Genomic DNA, 25,005 nt, shown 5'->3' on the forward strand with positions numbered 1-25,005 from the left:
CAGTTTTAATTGGAGAGGTTGCCCGTTTGAGTATCGAAGGTTTCTAATCTCATCCCATGCAATACATATCTGCTTTCTTTCCGGTTCAATCCATATTCCTTCCACAACTCTACAAATTCCACGACCCACTTGTTTGAAGGACCGCTTGTGGTCCGAAGTCAATTTCGTAAAGCGGTTTTAGTAAGCCCGACGATACCCGTTCGAGATTAGCTTCTTCTAAATCCAGAGATGGTCTCTAACTTGAAGGTGACAGGGATTCGGATTAGGAACAGCTCATGCGTTAGGCGAGTCTGGTCTGACGTGATTTCATCGGGCATTTTCTCCGTAACTGGTGAATAAGCATCCGTCGCACGTGGGATGGGCTCTGGAAAGTTACAATGCAGAGGCGAATGAGATTGTTACATCTTCTGTTCGATGCCAACTTCAAGTGATCGGCTTGAGGTCAGACGGTTTGAAATTCTTCTTGTTGATAGTTTGTTTGACGGGTGTCTTGTCCCACATCGAAAATATATGAAAGTGTTGACCGATATATATGTGAAAGGCTTGTAGACTTATAACTGTAGATCATGGGCTAAGAGAGCAAGATCCTACGATACTTTACACGCTCGTGGACTAGATTTGGCAATTGCTGCTTACTGTGATGGTGACTATAGGCAACATTGCAAATGAGACTATATATCTTTGAAAAACAGTCCGTTTGTATAAATCACTAAGGAAACTAAATTATCGTATCTCTCAATTGTTATAAAATGTATCTTGTTTTTGGGTGAAGCACGCAACGGCTTTTTAATAAATGTGAAGATCGAAAATTCAAATGTCACAAGTTAGGATGTTTCCTATATATAACTTCATTCTCACTACTTATTTGCAATTTGGATTTATGCATGTTTTAAGATAAAAGATATAAACACACATAGTTGAGAACGATCTCCAAAATTCGAATGAGATATGCTTGATAACCGACTCAAAGCAATAGAAACTAAAATGGAAATTAACCTATATTCGAACTACTAGGGATGAGCACCGAGTCCGATTTAGCCCAATAATTGGATTGAATTATCCGGTTCAAGGCCAGTTATAAGGAAAATTGGTTTAGTTCCCAGTTTTGGGAACCTTGATGAGGTGGTGCAATGTTTATTATATTACAAAAATCTGATTTTTTTGGCAAAACAATAATTGGACTGATTTCTAGATAGAACTGAGCCGATTGCCTGTACAAACTATTTAAAACCCTAGAGAACCAAAACTAGCAAAATTTGGAACAAAACCAATTTGTGTTCAGAAAATATACAATATGAAATGAAATGAGACTGAATGATATACATCCAACATGCACTTGAAATTCTACATACAAGAACGAAGCTACATCTGACAATGATCCAAATTAAAAATTAAGGTGTGTTCATTTCGCAAAAAATAAATGATTTGAAAATATTTTCCAAAATATAATCGCTTGATTCACTTAAAAAAATGAATAACAAAAAAAATTTCATCATCAACGAAAATATTTAGATATAAATTATTATCAATAATAAAAATATTTTCGATTATTTTTAAGAAATTATTTTTAAAAATATTTATTTTTTGCGAAAAAAAACGGACCCTCGATCGAATCAAAACCGATCCGACCTCATCCTTTGCTGCCACTATCCAAATATGATTCTGGCAGAGCCGTCGATAATATTAGTTAAATTGGCACACACTCAAAGGCGGCTGTCAACCTTCAAATTTTATGAAATTTTCATTAATACCAAAATTCTAGGCTACTTGCTAAGGTGACACCACGAAATGTAACGTTGATGCAATTTCGTTTCGAGTGTAAATAATTCGGACACCGTCTCAGTGAACTCCACATTGCGCTAATTTGGTGTCCGCCTCAACATAACTTAGTTTAATACTTCATAAATTTTTTAAAATAAATGAGAATTGTGGCGTCGTCGCTAGAGTTGATCAATCGGTGGGCGATCAATCCCGGTTTGACATGTGAATAGGTGGATTTGGGCAAAGTTCTCACATGAGAAGCCCAATCCGCACATCTTTGGCGCGGAAGTTATTCGAAAATTCCTATATAAACTCTATAATATGGTCAGGCTTGGGTAACCCATTAGGTTTGATCTTCGACCCTAGCCCGATTGGGGCCATCCTGTGATCATCTCCACTCGCCACTCTCCGCCCATTGTTGTAAAGGGCGACAATCTACCACTCGCTGTCGCAGAGGTAGCAGAGGGATTGTTGAACCTTGCGTCGGTGAATAAGGGTCACCAGACCCTTTTCTGGAGAAAGCAAGGGGTCCCAACGCTCCACCACCGTCATGGGGATCGTGGGACTCCCAACCACTAAGGCGGGGTCTCACGACCCTCATCCACAAAGGCGGGAGTTCACTCGGTGCACCCCGGTGACGGTGGAGGGTCACGCCACCCTCCGCCTAAGAAAGGCCGAGGGTCGCATAACCCTGCCATTTCTCTAGCATACGGTAAGGCGACCCTCCGCCGATGTAGGAAGGGTCATCCAACCCTTCTTCTCACCGTCACAAGGGGCCCGTCGGCAGAGAAGATTGCTAAAGCGAACAGCACTATCGTTGTCTTTCTCTTTGGAGCTTCAATTTGAAAAAAAAGCTTCAATTTTCCTTTTTCAAATTTATGAGGTACTAATACTACGCTAAGTTGTGCATAGGATGACGTGGATGCCATATTAGCACCTTGGTATTTCAATGACCCGATTTATCCGGTTGACAGACCTACTTGGTATTCATGTTAACTAGTAATCACATTACTTTCTCATTATTGGATTTCTAAAACGCAACAAGGTTTTTGAGTTTCTTAGCCAAAACCCAGGGGGTGTCCAAGTAATTTACCCTTTTTTCATAAAAAAAAAAAAGGTAAGATAATTTTCGGATAAAGCCTTTTAATCTCTCTTACATTCAAAATCTAAATTAAAATCTTTGACATATTAGGGTTCATTTGTTTCAGAAAAAGTGTTTTCTGAGAATCCGTTTTCCAGACTTTCACCCGTTTGGTTCGTCGAAAATAATTAGTCAACCTAAAATACTTTCCGGTCAAGGAAAACATTCATGTATAAAATTAGGAAAGTGAATTCCCTAATCTAAGAAGGTGAAAACACTTTCCGGAATTGCTTCCCTTTACTTTTTTAATATTTTATTCTTTTATTTCTTTTTAAAAATTAAAATATTTAAAAATTCAATTTTTTTTTTACCTGAGATAAAATCATGGGATTGAAATCATTTTCCAAATGAGATCCAAACACAAGAAAATGTTTTCGATCACATATTATCAAACAAAGGAAAACTAACTATTTTTCTGAAAAAAGATTTTCCGGAAAACATTTGCCAAAAACGTTACATTTTCCGTGAAACAAACGCATCCTTAGGTTTCATTTGTTTTGCGGAAAATATTTTCCTCATTTTTCAATGTTTGGTTCGCTTGAGAAAATGAGTCAACGGAAAATATTTTCCTAGTTAATAAGAAAAATCTATATTTAAATTCAGGAAAATAACTCAAAAGCTATGAGACCTACGTGCTAGCCAATTGCGCCACCACCCCATTAACGCTTGAGCCTAAAACTCTACACTTGGACATGGAAACCCTAACTCTGGTTCTCGAGTTCTAGTGTTCAAAACCATGGTTTTCGGTGCTCGAGCCTGTGACCTTGGTGCCTGTGCCTGGATTTCAGGCACCCTTGCCCTGGTCCAGCGAGGTAGAGCCAAGGACCCTAGTGCCCGTGCTAGAGTTCTCGGCGTCTACACTCGAATCCGTCGAGGTTGAGCTCGAGCTCGGAGCCCCATCACCGGGGCCAAATCCATAAAGGGCGAGTGCGGGATCTTGGTACTCAAGCTCGGATCCCCAACACCCGGGCCCGGGTCTACAAAAGTTCTGCTTGGGTCCATCGAGGTCGGGTCCAGGACCTCGGTGCCTGTGCTCGGGTCTATTGAGGTCAGGTCCGGGATTTTGGTGCCCGGGCTCGGGTCCATCAAGGCCGGGCTTGGGACCCAAGTGCTCGTGCCCTAATCCTGGCGCCCCGGTCAAGGTCCATTGCGGCTAGACCTGGACTCTAGTGCTTTTACTCGGTTCCTCAACTGCTCGTGCATATGTTATTAGCGCCTGAATAGTGTATGTCAATTTAGGAAAATCAAATTTTCCATACCACCAGTTCATTTTCAGGTTTAAGCCAAACACAAAAAAATATTATCATTTTCATCTTTCTAGAAAATATTTTTCAAAAAATGTCACATTTTTCACGAAACAAATAGAGCCTTAATTCTTGTAAATTCATTTCCTCAAGCCTCTCTAATCCTTTGTACATTCAAAACACTTTTGTTTTTGTACCAATCACCCATTCAAAATCTCATTTGGTTTTTTCCGCACGGACAGACGGTATTCATAACCACCTAATACAATCGCGTCGAATGTTATTAATTTCCTTAAATATTCAAAACGATAATGATTCTTACTAGATTTTGATTTAGGCGAATGAAACTAACAGAATCTGAAAATCTCTCCCTTAATATGCAAGCTTACTATTGTTTTGAAATTTCACATTAATGCGAATCTTTTTGGTAACACTGGATTCGTCAATCTTCTCGGCTCTCGATGAGCGGTCTTTGAAGGGATGGAGGGCGTAAATTTACATCCCAAATTAAGAGTATATTAATTTTGGTCGATATTTCTTCGATTTCCGCTAATATTTGGATAAGAAACTCTTTATTAGTCGGATTCTGGGAAATGGATCAAAAAATTCCCAATCACGGTCCGTCGCGGATCGGATGATTAAGGATAAAGAGAATATTAAGAAGAAAACAAAAGGCTTTTTTAGATCTGGATCTATTTTATGTTAACTTCCTCTTTTGCACAAAAAGGTCACCATAAAGGAAAGTAAAAACAAAAAAAAATTATGAAAAATCCATGTCAGCACGCGTAATTTTCTGGCCAATATATATATATACATGCGTAATTTTCTGGCCAATATATATATATATATATATATATATATATATATATATACACATATATATATATATATATACATATTTTGAAAGATCTTAGACAGTTTGTACGATATTTTAAAGTCGAGAATCGCAATATTTTAAAATAAAAGTTCAAAAAAACATATTGCTTGACAACTTTTGTGTATCTATCTATCTTTTTTGTTTTTCCGAATCTATCTTCCACACTTTATCCTTTTTTTTATAATGACATAAATGATCAATGAACTTTGACCCAATATACAATGTGGTCTATCAACTTTTAATTTGTTCAATTTCTTTATGTACAATGCGATCCGTAAACTTTTAATTTGTTCAATGTGATCCTTGAACTTTTTGTACATGTTTAATTTGGTCATTGGACTGTATAAAAACGTTCAATATTATCATTCCTTTAATTCAAGTTTAGGGATAATATTGAATATTTTCATATACATTGACATGTACCAAAAATCAGGGAACCACATCGAACAATTTCAAAGTTGGAAGCATAACTTCCAACTTTGATCTGGAAAGGAGGTATTAGCAAGCATAACTACATCGAATAAATTACAAATTTAGAGCGACCACGTTAAGTAAATTATCACGTTGGAAGTGCCAGAGTTAAAGTTCAAGGACCATCTATTCTTCCAAAGGCACTGGACCTAAGCAATTGGCGCACTCTATTCTTGCACAATACGGAATCTCGACGCCTTGTAGAAGGATGGAATGATGAACTTAAATGGATGATCAAGGCTACAAAAGGTAAGGACTTGGCGGCGAGACTTCGAAGGTATCTTTCCTAACGATCATATCTTCGCATTGGGATGGAGCGTAATCGTAGACGCTTCCAACAAAAGTCAAATGACGCCTTATCATTTTGGCTAAAGTTCGCAAACTTGTCGTAGGCGAGCTTCGCACTACAAATCTTTTAGACCGTCCCGAACAAATGAAACTTTGGCTACTATATGGAGACTCCCCCTGTAACGACCCGGTCCGACGAGGGCGGGGAGTGGTCGCCGGGGCCAGAGGGCCTGGACAAGGAGCGGCTCCTGGCAGGCTTCTAGGATGGCAAGGGGAGCATGTCTCTTGTACCACATCGCTAGTGGGGAATCACGGGCTAGTTTATAAGGCTTGGGTTCTCTATTCTCGTGTAACGCGTTTTAAAGAAGTGAGGGTCAGTGCCCAAAGCGGACAATATTACACATAAGTGTAGACCCCGAGGTCCTTACAAATGGTATCGGGAGTCGACTCCCAGATCACAGCGTGTGGGGCAGCGCGGCGGTGGACAACCGTGCTCGAAGGATGGGAGAATGTAACGACCTGGTCCGACGAGGGTGTGAGGCCACAGCAAGGACGCTATGGAGGCCACAGCAAGGACGCTATGCTCGAAGGAGGGGAGAATGTAACGAACCGGTCCGACGAGGGCGGGGAGTGGTCGCCGGGTCCAGAGGGCCTGGACAAGGAGCGGCTCCTGGTAGGCTTCTAGGATGGCAAGGGGGGCATGTCTCTTGTCCCACATCGCTTAGGGGGAAGTCCTGGGCTAGTTTATAAGGCTTGGGTTCTCTATTCTGTGTAACGCGTTTTAAAGCCGTGAGGGTCAGTGGGCCCAAAGCGGACAATATTACACAGTGTAGACCCTGGGTCCTTACACCCCCACTCCATTTTTTTGTAATCTTAGTTCTATTTGTAATGCTGGGGAATGCCCCTAAGCTTCTGTACGTCATCTTATAAATACTACTTACATTTACACCAAAAAAAAAAAAAAATTTCAAAATTCAGGGATGACATTATACATTGGGTTAATGTTTAAGGACCATATCGAACAAATTAAAAGTTCAAGCATCACATTGCATACTCGGTTAAAGTTTAGGGATCATTTGTATCATTTTCGCTTTTTTTTTTCAAGTTCGAAATCTTCCACCTTTTATAAAATTCACGATTTTCGCGTTAAAATAGAAAAAAAAAAACCGAAAAAAAAAAAAAAAAATCGCCGGAAACGGGAAAATCAATCAGCGTCGCGCCACTTCTCTCTCACTCTCCGCTTCTGCAGCGAATCTCGCAGCCCTAGAAGAAGCTGTTACACTCACGGCAGCGGACCAACACCGGCTTCCTTTCTCCGATGGACTCCATCGTCAAGCGTGAGCCTGACGAGTTCGCACGGACGCGGAGCGACCGAAGGCCGATCATCACGCCGATTTACATCACCAGCAGCGGCGACGACGGCGACGGCGACGGCGACGACAGCGGATGCAGCGATCGCAGCACCGGCGACGGCCGGTGCACACGAGCCACCGCTCCGGAGCACCGGAAGACGAGGAGCCTGAAGGAGATAGACCGTGACTTGGCGCTGAAGAAACCGAAGCTTGACGAGGAAGCCGTCCACGTCGCGGTCCCGGTCGATTTCCTCGCTCCGCTGCCGCCGTGCTCGCCCGTGGAGGTTGCCGATGGCGACCGGGCGGCTCGGGCTCGTGCCAACCGCAGGCAGTTCTGGAAGGCTGGGGATTACGAGGGGGAGAGCAATCGCGACGTCCTTGCTTCTCGCGATGGTACGCATTGTGTCTTCCGTACTTGCCACTTCGCTAACGAAATAGTATTTGCTTGCATGGACAGTGTCTTTCAAAGAGGCTAGAAATACTTCCAGAGGCAATTTGCTGTCCTGTAGTTTCTTGTAAACGTGCATTGTCGTCCTGTTTCATTGGTGCGCTGTGGAAAAAGTAGTTTCTATTTCTTACATTTTTCTCGATCCTGAGCTTCGTTTCTTCCTCGTCAAGATACGAAATGCAAAACGGGCGGTTGTCTGACAATTTATAGTATGTCGATGTCGACAGCCATAGGTCTTGAGTTTGATTTCTTCTAAGCATGTTACTTGGCGTATGTCGACTGCAATTGCTTGTCTAACTGACCAATCTGTCTTCGTGTCTCTTACAATTTTGTGCGCTTCAGTTGGCATGGATCGTGTCAGAGTCCATCCCAAGTTTCTCCATTCCAATGCAACCAGCCATAAATGGGCTCTAGGAGGTATCCTTCTCTGATTAGCTAGACGCTGGAGTTTTAGTCCTTTAGAGCTTTTTGTTTGTTTGCCATAACTCCAAGAGAAAGAGTCGGCTTCGTGTGTAAGGTGGAGCAATCTTACTTTCTAGCATTTTGATTTGCGGCTTTTGCGGAGCTTCTTGACAACGCTTTAGATGAGGTGACGATCTAAATCTTGTAAATCTGTGCATCTGTTCATGGTGGACATTTCCTTATTATGATAATGGTAGGTTTGCAATGGAGCCACTTATGTTCACATCGATTTGTTGGAAAATAAAAGGAAGAATTTGACAGTCTTGGTGATTGAAGGTACTCCCCTTAAACACCCCCCCCCCCCCCCGGCCCCTCTCTCTCTGTGTGCAAGAGCGCGCACTCACCCACCCACCCACACGCAACACATGCTATGATATTTGTGATTTGTTTCACCATTCTTGCATTGCAACTCCCTGAAAATAGGCCTGTGAAATATTTTTGCAGCATAACCTTCATTTGCTTGCAAGAGGCAGCATTGTGTGTATTATGTTTGTAACCATCTAATGATCTTAGAGAACAGATGATTTCATGTTATTAATTCTTTCATGATGACATTGTTGGAGAATCAATCCTGATTGAATTTACCCAGATCGTAACGAATGCATTTGCTGACTCATTAACTGCAGATAATGGTGGAGGGATGACTCCTGACAAAATGAGGCAGTGCATGTCTCTTGGATATTCTGCCAAAAGCAAAGCTGCAAACACGATTGGTCAATGTGAGCTCTGCTTTTCATTTTGTTTTGTTTGTGGCAAAAGGTTGTATTTTATTTTCCTGTTTCTGTCTTCAGAAAGACAATAGTTACATAAGGGTTTTATTCTTATGCACCTCCTTTTTCTTTCCTTCTTTATAGATGGAAATGGGTTCAAGACGAGTACCATGAGGCTGGGAGCAGATGTGATTGTCTTCTCACGTAGTGGGAAATTCAGAGGAATGAGGTGTTTGTCTTCAGTTTGGCATGGAAACTTAATTTCAGGGCTTGTTTTTGCTCCCTTGCTGATTGACTGTCGTTAAAAGCTCTGCTATATATTTGGTTAAATGGAAATTCTGAAAGCAACTTGAATTATTTCTGCTATTTACTGAAGATTAGCATAGAATATTATGCTATAAAGTGCTTTGATAACCGAAAACATATTATTCCTTTCAGCGCATCACAAAGCATTGGAATGTTGTCCTACACATTTCTAAGGGCAACTGGGAAGGAAGATATAATTGTTCCTATTGTAAGTATATTAAACTTTCATCCCAATTTAGTCTTTGATGTGTCCCTCAACTCTTTTCACGAGCAACTTTTTATAGCAAAATGGCACTATGAGAGAGCCAACCCATGTAACTGATTAGTAGGTACATCTCATACTGTCAATAAGGTCTATCAAAGACTGTAGCCAGTAAAGAAACTCTCATGCCACCAAAAGTTTAAAGTGGGTACAAATCTATTTCCTTAAACCAAATAGGTGTTATCTCTATTTTAAAGGACTCCTATGCCAGTTTTTCCATTTTTATCTTTACTAGTTTCTGTTGGGATGAAAAAGGCCTTGTCAAGGATTGGATGTGTTTGCACAGATCTTTTTCACCAACTTTTGCTCAGTTGTTATGAATTTTATCCTCTATTCTCTGTTTATAGCTGTATGTTGCATACTCAAGGAAACTCAAATTTCAACAATGACGTGTAATGACAATGAGAGAAACTATTTAAGATGTTCTCTAGATTGCAGGGTCCAGATATTCACATAGTACGATAGAATGCTGTTGATAGATATTATAGCCCTACATCCTGTTGTCATCTTCTTAATGGTATAAGCAATCTTAGGTCTATTACTACAGATTGCTAACAATAATACTTTATCTTCAGTATATGTATGAAGTGTGGTAATTCTGAACTCCCAAATGTTTAAGAAGCTATAAGTTTTGATTGCTTGTGAGATGGTATTGGTTGGTTGATTTGGGTGATTACAGGAAAAGATGCCTTGTGTTTATTGTATCAATGTCTACTACTTCAAAAGAATATAAGACACAAGCACTTTCCGTCTAATATTGTTGACCAATTTCTATAAAATCTTTGTGATGACTTGTGTGTCATCGGAAATTGTAAGGTTGATTATGAGAAAAAGGGACAAGAATGGGGCAAGATACTCAGATCTTCTACAGATGATTGGAATAGAAACTTTGGAACCATTTTGCATTGGTCACCATTTGAAAGTGAGGAAGAACTTCTTCAGCAGGTAATTTGGTGTTGTAAGGATTTCTCACTGATTTGTCCTTATTATTGTTCCGCATTACACTTTGCTTCTATTTTGACAAAGGAATGACATTTTCTGACGCGTATTATCTATGAAAAAAAGAGGATAAGTTCTTTCACATCCCATGATCCTCCTGGTCTTCCTATTCTATTGAGGTCATTTTGATTTATTGCTTTTCTTATTGTGTTTGAATTTGGCTTTGACGATTGATTTAATTATATTATAAATTTGACTAGGCAGACCAAGTTTTCCACCGGCATTATGGTATAAAAGAGTTCCATGGAAGATTGCTTGCTGGCTGGAATTGGTTATAGATCTCTATTACTTACTCATGCTATTGCCCTGCAGTTCAATTCGTTACAAAATCAAGGTACACGCATAATGATATATAATCTCTGGGAAGATGATGACGGACAGCTGGAACTCAATTTTGATACCGATCCCCATGTATGCCTTAAGCACCTTTACTTTCTTATGGCAAGTTTAACTTTAACCCTTACAATAGAAAGGTGGAATACTGCTTGGTGAGTTTCTAAGTTGATGAATTTCACGTGTGAATTTGCAGGATATTCAAATCAGGGGAGTAAATCTGGAAGAGAAGAAAATAAAGATGGCTAAACAGTTTCCTAACTCAAGACATTTTCTGACTTATCGACATTCGTTGAGGGTACATGTCATGTGCTCAATCCAAACACTGTAATTTTTAGATATATGCGGTAGTATCAGTAAGTTTTGTTGAATGGAGGATCTCATCGTGTTCTCACTTCTGTTTTGATAAAAAATGTCAGTTCTTTTTTCTTGAAAAACAATCTCCGTCTTCTGTCTTGCAAAGCAGTACCACCTTACCAGTAATTTCCATAAGCTTACTTGATCCATTGGTAGGCTGATCTGGCTTCTTCTATAGAAAGTTTTATTACACTTCAGCTCTTCAGAGATGAGAAAGATTCTAATATGTGCATCAAGAGGGTTTTTTCTGCTTCTTGCCGGGAAGATATCCTGACAATTAGTATATCTGCTAAGCATTTGGTCAAGTTTTGTTTCTACTAATATTTGTGTTGTGCGTATGGATGGACACACAAATGCATGTGCTAGCTCACTGTGTTGCGTATATTTGACTTTCATTATAATACTTTTAAAGTGCTGTCTGGACTGGATGTTATCTGAAATGTCTGTTTATGTCTAAAATTTACATAGATTGATAAAAATCTGTGAATCTGGCACAAATGCCAGCAAAGCACCATGTATTACAGCTATCTATGTCATTCTTGAATGATACTTAGGTTTGGATGGCGGCCATCCTAAACAAAAAAGAATTTGTACTAAGTTGTATGTTACACAGCAAAATTTGGAAAAATGGTCATGTATTCATTTGGTGGGGTTTGCACATATTAATCGGATATTCGGATGTTAAATTTGTATGATGGTCATTACTTATGTTTCCCTTTTCATATTGCCAGAGTTATGCATCAATCCTCTATCTCAGGCTGCCACCTGATTTCAGGATTATTTTGCGTGGGGAAGATGTTAAACACCACAACCTTGTGAAGGACATGATGCTGAGCCAGAAGATAACATACAAGCCTTCAAATGTTGCTGAGAGTGCGCATAACGATTCAAATGTAATGTTATTTGCTTTGACCTGCCGGATGGCTTTAATTTTGGATCATATTAACATGTTTTATTTTTCAACAGATGGTTGCCAATGTGACCATTGGCTTTGTGAAGGATGCTTCCTTTCACATCGATGTTCAAGGTTTCAATGTTTACCATAAGAATCGACTTATTAAGGTTTGTCTTAAAATTCTGTTGAAAATTTTTCCCTTTGTTTCATTGTACCTAATACGAATCAATTATCGAAGTTGAGAGATTGAGGGCCTAGATTTGTATCAAATTTTTGTTCGAATAAATACAGATATGAGTCTGAGGGCCTGATTTTTTTTTTTTTGAGCGGTTGATTTGATTAGGTGCTTGATCTATGATATAGGATGCGTTCGTATCGTAGAAAATGAGTGATTTGGAAAATATTTTTCGAAAAATAATCACTTATATCGCTTATAAAAACAAATAAATGGAAAAAATTTTCATCGCCCATGAAAATAGTTAGGCATAAATTGTTATCGATGATAGAAACATTGTCCATTGATTAATTTTATAAACGAAACAAGCAATTATTTTTCAGAAAATGTTTTCCAAATCGCTCATTTTCTGCAAAACGAACACACCCTTAGTTTTGAAAGTTTTCTACTGTATTTTAACCTGCGATACCCATGAAGAGAAATGCTATATCAACTATCCTTCTTACATGGATTTATTTCACTTAAAATTTTTATCAATGACGGTTTTTCCTGAGTGCTGGTTATATGTCTTTTATATTGCAGTTGATGTTGTAGGTTTTACAGTTCCTGATTCATAATACATCTTTATTTTCTCGAGTGTCATGATTTCCTACTTGCACTCTGTTCTTCTTTTTAACTGTTTAAACAGTAGTAACTCTTAAAACACTCGTGCATGAAATTGGAAATTAACTACTCTTTTTTGAGTCGTTGAGAGAGAAAGTACAATGGAGGGTAGATTCATATTATTAAGTTCTCCTGTGCTTGTTTTCTGTTCTCTGGACTTCCTTTAGTCATGTCCCTGTCCTGTTTGTCAGCCCTTCTGGAGGGTTTGGAATGCTTCTGGAAGTGACGGCCGCGGGGTTATAGGTAAGATTCTTCCCCTGAAAGGATTAGATTGATTGTACTTTCCTTGGGGGGGAAGAATTAGACGGATGCTCTTGATTTCGCATGGCAATAATAGCTCTTGGAAGGAGTGGTTTTTCAACCTTGCTCTACATATGTTTCTTTCCATGACAGGTGTATTGGAAGCGAACTTCATTGAACCTGCTCATGACAAACAAGACTTTGAGCGCACAATAGTGCTTTCAAGACTAGAGGCACGCCTGGTGGTGATGCAGAGAAATTACTGGTCTGTTTTACATTTCTCCTGGGTCTATAATGTGTTTTAGGGCTATTTTGTTGAATCTTGCATGGTCTTTTATCCACATCAAATGTTCGTAGCTTGATCATGTGTATTCCCCTCTCTTTTGGGGGCTAGGAAGGTAATTACCAATTAACAAATTGCTGTTAAATCATTTATCAGGAACACAAATTGCCATCATATTGGTTATGCAGCAACGCGACCATCAAAGAAACCAGTTTCTTCCCAAACAGAAGGCTCTAATAAAAGTAAATCATGTTCCTCGTCTGTAGGGAAGGGGAGTGGAGTAATCAGTCCATGTTCTAGGTTGAAGCAGAATGTGAAGCAGGAGGAGGCATCTATGGATTTGGATGAATCAAGTGAGGATAGAAGTTCTTACAAGGTTTCCCGAGCTAATGTTAATGGCCAAAAATCTTCGGCATGTAATTTCAAAATTGGTCCCTTGGGAAGAGCTTCACAAACAACGGTAGATTCTCAGTTTTACAGTCTCACACTACTTTCCATAATTACCTGTTCAGGAAACTTGATGCTTCTTGCTGCTTATAAATATGTACACATCATAAAAATTTTCATAAGCATAGAGAGTATCTAGTTTTCCGAGGCTTTTTTTTTTTTTTGTGGCTGACTTTTCATGGATGACAACGATGGTCTCTATTCTGTTATTTACTTGAATAAATTGCCATCAGATTTTCAATCTCAATGTGAGTCCACATTTCCTGGTGTAGCGAGATTGGTGCTGAGGTCTTGGTTCCTTGCGAGCAGGCATTTTTACCCACTTGTCTCTTTAAAATTTTTCATGTTTCTTGTTCACTCCACAGGATGGTATCAGAAACAGCGATGCTCGTGTTTCTGCTTGCCAAACAGACATGTTAGTCAGGTTGAAAGAAGAGAACCGGGATTTAAAGCAAAGGTAAAAGAAGTGTTATTTGAAACTCCTTTTTTCACGCCTTTAGAAGTCGCTACTAATTAGGAATGTCAAATCATATTTCTACTATTCGTTCTTTGCAAGATTGAAAGAAAAAAGGGGATTGGATACAATCGATTTGCTGCACCAGTTGCAGGTGGAGAGAGACAGACGCAAATCACTTGAAACAAAAGTAGGTGGAAAATAATAGTCATATGTTAATCAGTATCATCCAGTGAATTGCAATGCCTTGCTCACAGATTGCAGATGTTAACAATGGACACTGCCTGTACACGTGCTTTTCTGTTCTTTCTTCTTTTTAGTTTCTCAATACAAGTAGTCGTATATCTGCTTGATTAATCTTAAGAGTGGCGGTTTGCATTCTTTTTGGGTGCAATACAGCTTCAGGAAAGAGGAAAAAAAATAGTAGAGGTAGACAAGGAGCAAACGGCACTAATAAACATCCTTGTGGAGGAAAGGATCCAGGGAGAACGGGTGGAGGACGAACTCAGGGAGGAATTGACGGTCCGTACACGCTTTTCCTATCGTTATAATTGGTCAAATATCATTCTTTTTTGCTTAGTCGTATCATCCATTTCACACAGGCTTCATCTAGTACGATTGATCAACTGCTCCATAGGGTAAGGCAGTTACGAGACATGAAGGTCTTGATTGGCAAAGTCGAACGCTGAAGCACAGATTACAGGCGAGAAGCTCGTTGGATTCGACGATGACATAGTATGAGCTCTTGCTTATGGAAGGATTTCCGACAACCGTGAAATCGCAGGACCATACATCCATTAATTTCATGAGTAAGGCTTCAAGTTTATCTGATGGACAGAGGTATATATTAGTTTTTGTTCAGTCCTGTAGTCAGTGTTTCTCCAAGTACATTACAATCAAAACAAGGTTAGACGGAGGTTATACTTATACAAACGTGAGCCCCAAAAGTGGTCATGTCGGAGTGTATTCCTGTCGTGGTAATGCGATCCCGGACGGTATCTCCCGACAAATATGACCCGACACAAACGGACTAAACACAGTCAGATCCGTAACACGTGCTCAAAACTTCTCCTTACATTGCCATTATCAAAATGTCAATTGAACTTTTACATCATCCCAAGTAATAATTGTCAAGAACGTACCAAAAAATTGCATCGACCCGACTCCGTCATCTTGCCAGAAAACAATAATCAGTGATTATTAGTTATCTAACAAAAAGTCCCATGATATCTCTCCACAGAGGAATCATCATCCTCGCGGTTGATCGCCACTCCCTCACCATATGAAAGTCACGTCCTTCTCCTTCCCATTGACGTGGGGTTGCCATCAAACAACTCATCGACGAGAGATTCAATGTCCTCGGGCTGATACTTGATGTACTTCTCGCTCTGCCTCCCCGGGTCCAAGTACTGGTTGAACCGGCCAAGGAACGACCGGTACGCTGGTGTGATGACTGCGGAGATTGAGACCCTAAGCTCGGACTGCAGTTGCTCGTCGTTCACTACCCACGTGGTCTGCGTCTTGTGGATGTCGTCGAACATGGCGTTGAAGCTCTTGAACCGCTCCTTGAGCACCGGCTTCGACACCTTCCCGTTCACCTGCAGGCCCTCGTGGTTCAGGCACTGTAGCAGCCGGTACCATGTCTCGCGCTGGTAGTTCTTGTGGTACTGCCTCAGGTCCGACGACCTCCTCCGGCACCATGTGTCCCCCATCAGCTCATGTATCTTGCTGGACCCCTTGATCTTCTGCACGATATACCTCCCGTTGTTCATCAGGAATATGTACCTCAGCGATAGGTCCTTGTATAACTTCGATTTCATCTCCAGGTTCGCGTCCAGGAGCTCCATCACCGTCATCATCTGCACCGAAAACGGCGACGTTTTCGCGAACGAGGAGTCCGTATTGTCCATGGGTTCGCCGTCAGAGGTGTCGTCGACGGCCTTTTCGTGGTGTTGCTGAAACACCTGCTCCAGGGTGTCCTTGTACTCGCAGGCGTACTCGAGGTAATTCATTGTGTACCGAGTGAGGGGATGCACGGCGCCGCTCGGGACGGGGACCTTGCTGCTGTCGCTCTTGATCGAGCTCTCCAGCTGGCAGAATATGCTCACCGCCGCCTCCCCAATCCTTCCCTTCACCGCCCTCATCTCCGCCCTGACCTCCTCCTTCTTGGCATCATCTGAGTACTGCTTAGCCCCATCAACCGCCACGATCAGGTCTTGCAGTGTCTCGTACATGTCGAGGAACTTGAACAGCTTCTCCGCGGACCGGTTCGTCAGCACGACGGCCTCCGCAAAGTTGAGGAGCCGGATGGAGACGGAGCGGGCAAGGTTGCCGAACAGGCTCTGCACAATCTCTGGCTGGCCCAAGAACACCGAATCGCTGAGGGCGCCCTCGCGAGGTAAGAGGATGGTGCAGCATCGCTTGACAGCGGCGATCCAGGTGCCAATCTCTCTTTCCAGGGAATCCCACTGCATCCGCTGGACGTCGTCGATGCTGAGGACGTCGAGCCCTCCCTTGCTCAATGCTGACTTGAATGCCGTCCGCCTCATGATCATCCACAGCAAGCAGCACTCAGTCTTGTAGCCTGCAGAGATCATCACATCCGCGATCTTGCTCATGACAGAGATCTCTTCGGGCGAAAATGACGGAAACTCCTCCTCCGCTGAGGCGGGCTCGGGCTCGGGAAGGATGCACCGATCCGAATCGTGACCGCAATTATTGAACGATGACAAGTGCTTCGTCTTGGCAAATTTCTGATCTGAATCATCTCTTCCAGTCTTGGAGTCCTCGTCGAGGATGGCGCGAAACTCCTCCTCCAAAAATGACATCGCTCGCTGCAGCACGGAGCTGGTCCTGTTCAGAGAAGAAGAACACAGTGCATTCGCATTCTCACCGCTCGGCTTTAAATCCCCAATCTTGTCCACGATCTTCGAGAGCCGGCTCACCGAACCAAAGAAGCACGAGTCCTCCTCCAGGTCGTGGCCGAACCTGGACTTGCCCCCGTCCGACGCGTACTTATTGATCGCGGACTCGACATTCTTGGAAAGCAACTCGACCGCTCTCGGGATCTCAACAGAATCCGAATCCGCATTCAACTCCCCGTCGTCCCACGGCGAATCGGAATTACGTCTGAGGAACGCATCGATCTCTTCCCAGACCTGAGGGAGGGTCAAATCAGGCTCCACGGCATTAGAGTCCTCCACCGCCTCGTCCTCCTCGGCCGGTTCTTCAAGGACTTCGGGGCCCGTGTCCTCGACCGTCGGAGACTCGGGAGACGCCGCGACATCCTCGATCTCGTCGCCGTCGTTTCTCGCGAAGCTGCTGGATTTCTCGGGAGCCGGCGATCTCTCCATCGATGTGGATTGATGATGGTGACGATACAGATACAGGTGATGGCGATGGCGATGGGTATGGATGGTGGGGAACAAGAGATTTACCAGCTGGCGAAGGAGGAAAATGGAGGGGAGACCTGACAGATCATATCGGAATCATCACGGTACGAAATGTGGGAAATGTTACGAGATCGTTTCGTGATCTCTGCGCAGGTCTTGCATGGGGTGGGACGTGGGAGGAGGAGGCTATTTTTGGAGGGAAGGAGGAGGAGGAGGAGGAGCAGCAACGACGACGACGACGAAGTCCCTTCTCGTTTCCTTTCCTTTGTATTTTCGTGACTGGGATCGGCAGGAGTTAATGCAGGGGAGTGTGCCACGTGGCGGTCAATGGGCTCGGTCGTTGACCCTGATGGGAAGGTCAGCTTCATTATTCATCTGCATGCATGTTTCGCGTTGGTGGCCGCCACGTCGGTTTCTGCGGCCTGCGTTGTTCGCACGTCCTTGTGTGTTCTCGGAAGTATAGGTTTTTGCAGGCGATTGCTTTTTAGATTAAGATACATGTCTTTCAAATTTTAATATACACCGATTAAAGAAGAAAGCTATCAAGTAAAAACAATATATATATATAGTATTTGATCAATAAAATCAAGGGTTATCGCAAAAAACCTTAAACTGGTACACATGTGACAAATTTACCCGGCCCAAACTAACTTTTTGACTACGAAAAATCCTAAACTGATACATTTGTAACAAATTTACGCTCTGTTAGTTTCCGTTAAATTGGATTAATACCACGAAAAATCACAAACCGATATACTTATGACAAACGGAGGGTAAAACCCCAAATTGCTCCATCCATCAACTGTCACATCATTTAACTCAGTAATTTGACGGTAAAATTTAACGGAAACTAACCAAAGTAAACTTGTCATGGGTGTTATAATTTAGGGTTTGGGGTAAATTTATCATAAGTGTACCGATTGGTATTGACCCAAATATCAAATACAGTATGAAAATTAACAACAAAGCTTGCGTTTGTATTAAGAACTCTGTGTCGATTTCATGGTCATGGAGCATTGGCCTATATGATTGGATAGATCTAGCGCTTTTATTATAATTTTTTCGAGGCAGCGTGAACTTTAACCCTGACTTAGTCGTGCTCCCCATCTGTGTGTTTTGGAGGATAAGGGGTGGGCGCAAACATTTACCTCCCGATTCGTCGTTTCGGCCGTCCTCGGCCTATTCATCTCCGTCATTTTCTTTATAAAGCATTCCGACCGGTCGATCTTTAGGGCGGAATCCCACGTTATCAAAACCGAGTCCAAAGGAAGTAGTTTGATTTCCCTCGTTCGAGATCTGGGCTCGATTCCTCTGCACGTCGCCATGCCAAGAGCAAGAATCCAACCTGTACGAGACAAGATCGTCGGGATACGACCGTGGGAGAATCTTGTCTGCTCTGCCCGTAGATTATATCCCGCACGAAGCCTCACGTTCCCCTTTGGGTTGTAATGTAAAGTTTTATAGAAGGTTGCTGGTACGATACCAGACCATCCCTATTTTGGCTGAAATTCATTGTGGAGTGACGTTAAGAGATGCAAAGGCCGGTTTGCGATATGATCTGATCCAATCCATGTTGAGTGTCTGGTGCAATTCACTTATATGCTCACTCGACATTTGTCACATCGATTTGAATGATGAAGTCTTGTGATTTTAATGTTCTAATCATCTAAGTTTAGCAATGACTATAACATAAGAATCCAATTACTGAATATTAATTGTCTATTTATAAATGTAGGAAAATTGTCTAAAAAGTCCTAAATCTGTTATACGACAGTCAATTCAGTCATAAACTTTTCAATCTGGCTAATTTAGTTCTAAACATTTTAACAATTTGCCAATGTAGCCATTCCGTCCAATTTTGGCTAAAAATCGCTAACATGGATGCCAGTGATTTCCACATCGACAATTTCCGATCGAAATTGGCTGGATGGAATGTATTGGAAGATCGTCAAAAAGTTTATGACCAAATTGGAGATTTTAGGACTGAATTGGCCACTATACTATAGGTTTGTGATTTTTTGGACAATTATACCTTATGAATGCATAAATTACTATGGATTAATACTACAAAAATCTCAAATTGGTACACTCGTGCTGCATTTATCTCGAATTGAATTTTGTCACAAAAAATCACAAATTGTTGCACTTGTGCCACATTTACTCTAAACTAATTTTCCTACCACCAAAATCCCAAATTTGTTCACCCATACCATATTTACCCCAAATTAATTTTCGCGTCATAATAAATTATGGATTTTAGCGAATTTTCAAAACTTGAGAGAGCTCTTAGGGAAAAATTAGCAAATTTTAGCATATTTCTCAATCTAAGATTTTGGATTTTTTATGATACAAAAATTAGTTTGGGGTAAATATCATATCGAAGTACCACTTTAGGAGTTTTGTGATGCGAAAGTTAGTTTAATATAAATGTGACACGAGTGTACCAATTTGGAATTTTGGTGGTATTAGCCCTTGAAATTATAATTAGATAATGTATTATCGAACTATGCTACCATTAATATTGGAAATTAAAAAAATATTTTGTATTAATTTTTAATATTTTTTTATTATATCATAAACGATCTAATCATAGTAATTGAATAATAGCTATAGAGTAATTAGACCATCGGTAAATAATAACAACATAATTATTTGATTATAAAAATCATTAGATATTTTATATTTTTTAATAATTATTTCATTATTTAATCGTTACTAATGATGTGATAATGATTGATTATATTAAATTCACTATTAGGAATTAATAAAAATTATTGTGCACAAATTGTAATATCCTTTCATTTATTGATTTCTAAGATTACGATAATGGAAGAAATTAGGCCTCAACTATCTATCTTTAAAGGCTATTATGTGAATTCTCATAATTTATTCCTAACTTATTTCCCCAAGTATATTGATAAACTATTCTATTTCTGTCTTTATCTTTTACGTGTGTTAGTATGTACTAAGGACTGGAAATGCTAGTGTTACGGGCTGTGTCCAGACAGATTTTATGGGCTCTGTGTTGCACGAACTTGGGTTGGGTTCTACAAATTTTGACGATTTGGTACTTTGTGATTAAGCATCGCTATAACTACAAACTTTACACATCCAGAAAGTAAGAAAAATTCACTAAACTGAGGAATCAAAAACAAAACAAAGAAAAAGAGACCCGCCAAGACATGGAGAGCCTGAAATTATTTTGACATAAGAAACTTATTATTCACAAAATGCTCTTTCTATCAAATGCTATCAACGGAAGAGGTGAGTTTCTCACATAACAAACGTGAATAAATTTGGTAATAATTATATAGAAAAGTTAGTAATTTCAAACGAGAGCAGGTAACTCTTATAAAGGATGGAAATTTCATATAAAAGTTGACAACTTTAGTGGAGGTAGTTAAATTTAAAGCAAAGTTGGTCATTTGAAAATAACCTAATCCATGTTGATAGTCCTGTCAAATAGGCGGCTTTGGTTGGAATTGGGTCGAGTCGAAAATGGCATGACCCAAATCGACCATATTATTTTATATTGATCCATTTTTATGCAATACAATTTCAGGGACCCATATCCGGATTTAATCAGGAATCAACCCAACCCGGGTTTTAATCTTAGCAATTTTTCTCCTTTAAATTATTAGTTCTAAAGAATAGCGACTCCATGGCCCACTCGTTGAGTTAGTAAGGGAGCTCAAGTGCTCGGGTCGGGTTGTGAACTATGATTTCACGTGGCTTATGAGCAACGTGGAGACGTAGGTGAGCGTCACGCTGATGAACAAGCACATCTGTGTGGATATGTTTGTGGATCTGGTTATGGATGGGGGCGTGAAGGTGAAAGGGGGGGGTCGATCTTGCCTGACTAAGGAAAGTCTTCTTCCAAATGTCCATTCAATTACAGAATGCAAACACATTAAATTTTGAGTTGTTATACACTGAGCATCCCCGTATCAATGTTGCATCCTCGACATTAAGGAGTTCCTATGATGAATAAACTCCCAAAACCTCAGCAAATGAATGAAATTGCAAAGATAATGACTATACTGACAATTAAAAAATCTTCAATCAACGAAAGTTGTATAAATATTAAAAAATTGAAGCAATTGTGAGATCTAAATGACGGGGAGAAACAGTGAACTATTTCCTTTACTTCAATAACCCCACCATTTTATTTATACATTATTTCCTACCATTACCTTTTTCTCGTTTCATTTTATCAAAGTTTGACCCTTGTGAAGAAAGTGAACCGAAGGTGCGTGCTGATAGCTAAATTGAATCCACAAAAACTCATTCAAGTACAGATGACACCAGCAATGATATCAATGGCAATACCCCCATCATAGTCATAACTGGGCTAAGCATCTATATCCCTCTACAGAGCAATGTACCAAGCAGAGCATTACTTCTGGATCAAATGGACAATAACTTCACTTCAAAGATTTCGACATCCCTCGAAGCAATGCTTAACAATAAATCTAATAGTTCGAATAATGCTGTCGACGAAAGGAGCAGACCGAGGATGCGGCGTAGAATTTCTTGATCATCACCTGGATTTAATGAAAATAATTACAGTGGAAAAATTGGAATTAAACTCTTGCCTTCAGTCACCAGCTGAATAATGGTGTCTTCAGTTGCCGGTTTTTCCGTTGCAGAAAAGATTTCCACTTTCACAATGTTCCAGTTTGCACTAAAAAAATCGAGAGATTACATGAAACTGTGTATGCAAATGCATGTAAGTTAAATAACATTGAAAACATACTCGATAGATTCACCAGCGACGGATTGACGTCGTTTAGAGGTGCGCAAAGCTAGATCAACCAGAAAAGCAGGGAGACCAGTGACGGCGGAGACAGATGAGCTGCTCTCCTCAGAGGGCCACCGGAGATGGCGGCGGCAAAACCGATCAGTTGGGATCAAAGAGGAGAGAGAAGCTCGCAAGTCACAATCGATGACATCGAAAAGGGAGGGAGAGAAGAGACTTGCGAAGAAGAAGAAAAGCCTAAGACCTGTTTGTCAAGGGGGTCAAAAGTGGGTTTATACCAGACTCATTAAAACCCATATTTTGGGCTTTACACTTTAGAATCCATTATGACTTATATTTCAAATTTGAGGTGGCCTATTCATAACCTACTTCAACAAATTTGGGATAGAATATAGTTTTGTGACCCATTTTGATAGTTCTGCGTAGTGGGAAAAATTATTAAAATAGTCCTAAACCTATTGTACTTGTGCTAATTCAATCCTGAATCTTTTGCATTCGTGCCAATTTAGTCCATCCGGCCGATGCTGACATGGCAATTTTTAATTTTTTTCGATTTATTTCGATTATTTATTTTCCTTTCCTTTTCCTTTTTGTTTTATTTCCCTCTTCCCCTAGCCGGTTCGGCGATCGGCCAGAGGCTAGGGCCGGCGAGGTTGACCTGGCTGACCAAGGGAAGAGGGAAAGAAAAAAAAAAGAAAGAGAAAGGAAAAAAATTGAAAAAAATATTTAAAAATTGCCACGTTGGCGTCGGCCATCCAAAAATGGCTGAATGGACTGAATTGGTATAAATGCAAAAGGTTTAGGACTAAATTAGCCCAAAAAAAAGATTTAGAACTGAATTGGCACAATTGCAATAGGTTGAGGACTGCTTTAGTTTCGACAAAAAAAAAAAGAATTGTTTTAGTAATTTTCCTCTACATAATGGTACGCGGAACCTAAAATTAGCTAGTAATTTTATCAGGGAAAAAAAGTCGGTAAGGTAGCGAATGATAACCATTCTGTTCCGGAATGAGTTCCTGAACCAGAAATAGATTTTTCTATTTCTGGTTCCTGGATGAGTTTCTGAGAAAAAAAACCCGTTTGATAACAGCACAAAATTTCTATTTCCTGAAATAAAAACCCGTTTGATAAACAACAGAAAATTCTATTTCCATGAACAAAAATCCATTTTTTTAGAAATGGAATAAAAATAATAAAAAATCCGAAAAATTCATAAAAATCTTTAAAAAAATTCAGAAAATCCCAAAAAATTGAAAAATTCCAGAAAAAATCATCAAAATGTCGAGAAAATAAAAAAATTTTAGATTTCGGGAACATAGGAAATTTGTTGAATTTTTTCAAAAAAAATCAAGAAATCAAAAATTTCAAAACTTCACAGAATTGCTTAGAATGCCTGTGGCCACCCACTTTTAGTGAAATTTAATTTTTTTTAGGTGCCCAAAAAAAATCAAAAAATCAAAAATTTCAAAACTTCACAGAATAGTTTAGAATACATGTGGCCACCCACTTTGAGTGAAATTTAAATTTTTTAAGGTGCCCAAAAAAAATTCAAAAACTCAAAAATTTCAAAACTTTCTGAGAATGGCTTAGAATACCTGTGGCCACCCACTTTGAGTGAAATTTTAATTTTTGGAGGTGAAAAAAAAGCAAAAAATCAAAAATTTCAAAACTTCACAGAATGACTTAGAATACATGTGGCTATCCACTTTGAGTGAAATTTAAATTTTTTTAGGTGAAAAAAAACATAAAAAATCAAAAATTTCAAAACTTTACAGAATCACTTACAATACCTCTAGCCACCCACTTTGAGTAAAATTTAATATTTTTTAGATGCCCAAATGGTATTTTTGATTTTGATTTTTATTTTTATTTAGTTCCTAAAGAAAATTAAATTTCACTCAAAGTGGATGGCCACATGTATTCTAAGCCACTCTGTGAAGTTTTGAAAATTTTTCTGTTTTGCTTATTTTTATTTTTTTTTCGATACCTAAAAAAAATTAAATTTCATTCAAAGTGGGTGGCCACAGGTATTCTAAGCAATTATGTGAAGTTTTTTATTTTTTATTTTTTTATTTTTTTCGGCACCTAAAAAAATTTAAATTTCGCTTAAAGTGGATGGCCACATGTATTCTAAGCCATTTTGTGAAGTTTTAAAATTTTTTCTTTTTTTTTTATTTTTTTCGGCACCTAAAAAAATAAAATTTCGCTCAAAGTGGGTGGCCACAGGTATTTTAAGCCATTCTGTAAAGTTTTGAAATTTTTAATTTTTTGCTTATTTTTATTTTTTTTGGCATATAAAAAAATTTAAATTTCACTCAAAGTGGGTGGCCACAGGTATTTTAAGCTATTCTGTGAAGTTTTGAAATTTTTTATTTTTTTTATTTTTTTCGGCACCTAAAAAAATTTAAATTTCACTCAAAGTGGATGGCCACAAGTATTCTAAGCCATTCTGTGAAGTTTTGAAATTTTTGATTTTTTGCTTTTTTTTTATTTTTTCGGCACCTAAAAAAATAAATTTTCGCTCAAATTGGGTGGCCACATGTATTCTAAGATATTCAGTCAAGTTTTTAAATTTTAGAATTTTTTATTTTTTTTAGCAACTAAAAAAATTAAATTTTGCTCAAAGTTGGTGGCCATAGGTTTTCTAAGCCATTTTGTGAAATTTTTTATTTTTATTTATTTTTAT

General features: G+C 39.7%; 2 protein-coding genes across 2 annotated transcripts; one reads left to right on the forward strand and one right to left on the reverse strand.

Moving 5' to 3' along the window:
* The first annotated feature begins 7,013 nt into the window (after positions 1-7,013).
* On the forward strand, positions 7,014-15,115 carry LOC115672047 (protein MICRORCHIDIA 7). The gene is given in 19 exon segments (XM_056309244.1): positions 7,014-7,527; positions 7,925-7,999; positions 8,122-8,171; positions 8,242-8,320; positions 8,671-8,763; positions 8,899-8,983; positions 9,193-9,268; positions 10,139-10,267; positions 10,634-10,732; positions 10,851-10,952; positions 11,743-11,904; positions 11,978-12,073; positions 12,936-12,987; positions 13,138-13,249; positions 13,424-13,727; positions 14,080-14,171; positions 14,271-14,358; positions 14,568-14,690; positions 14,771-15,115. Coding segments are annotated over 19 exon segments (2,331 nt in total). The 5' UTR covers positions 7,014-7,100; the 3' UTR covers positions 14,858-15,115.
* Positions 15,116-15,227: 112 nt separating this feature from the next.
* LOC115672039 (exocyst complex component EXO70B1) lies at positions 15,228-17,841 on the reverse strand. The gene has a single exon (XM_030593786.2). The coding sequence runs from the start codon at positions 17,519-17,521 to the stop codon at positions 15,458-15,460; it is 2,064 nt and encodes a 687-aa protein (XP_030449646.2). The 5' UTR covers positions 17,522-17,841; the 3' UTR covers positions 15,228-15,457.
* Positions 17,842-25,005: the final 7,164 nt, after the last annotated feature.

Source organism: Syzygium oleosum, unplaced genomic scaffold (genome assembly GCF_021117445.2).
Source record: "Syzygium oleosum isolate NSW1041296 unplaced genomic scaffold, Sole_v2.1 Sole_v2.03, whole genome shotgun sequence".
Lineage (NCBI taxonomy): Eukaryota > Viridiplantae > Streptophyta > Magnoliopsida > Myrtales > Myrtaceae > Syzygium > Syzygium oleosum.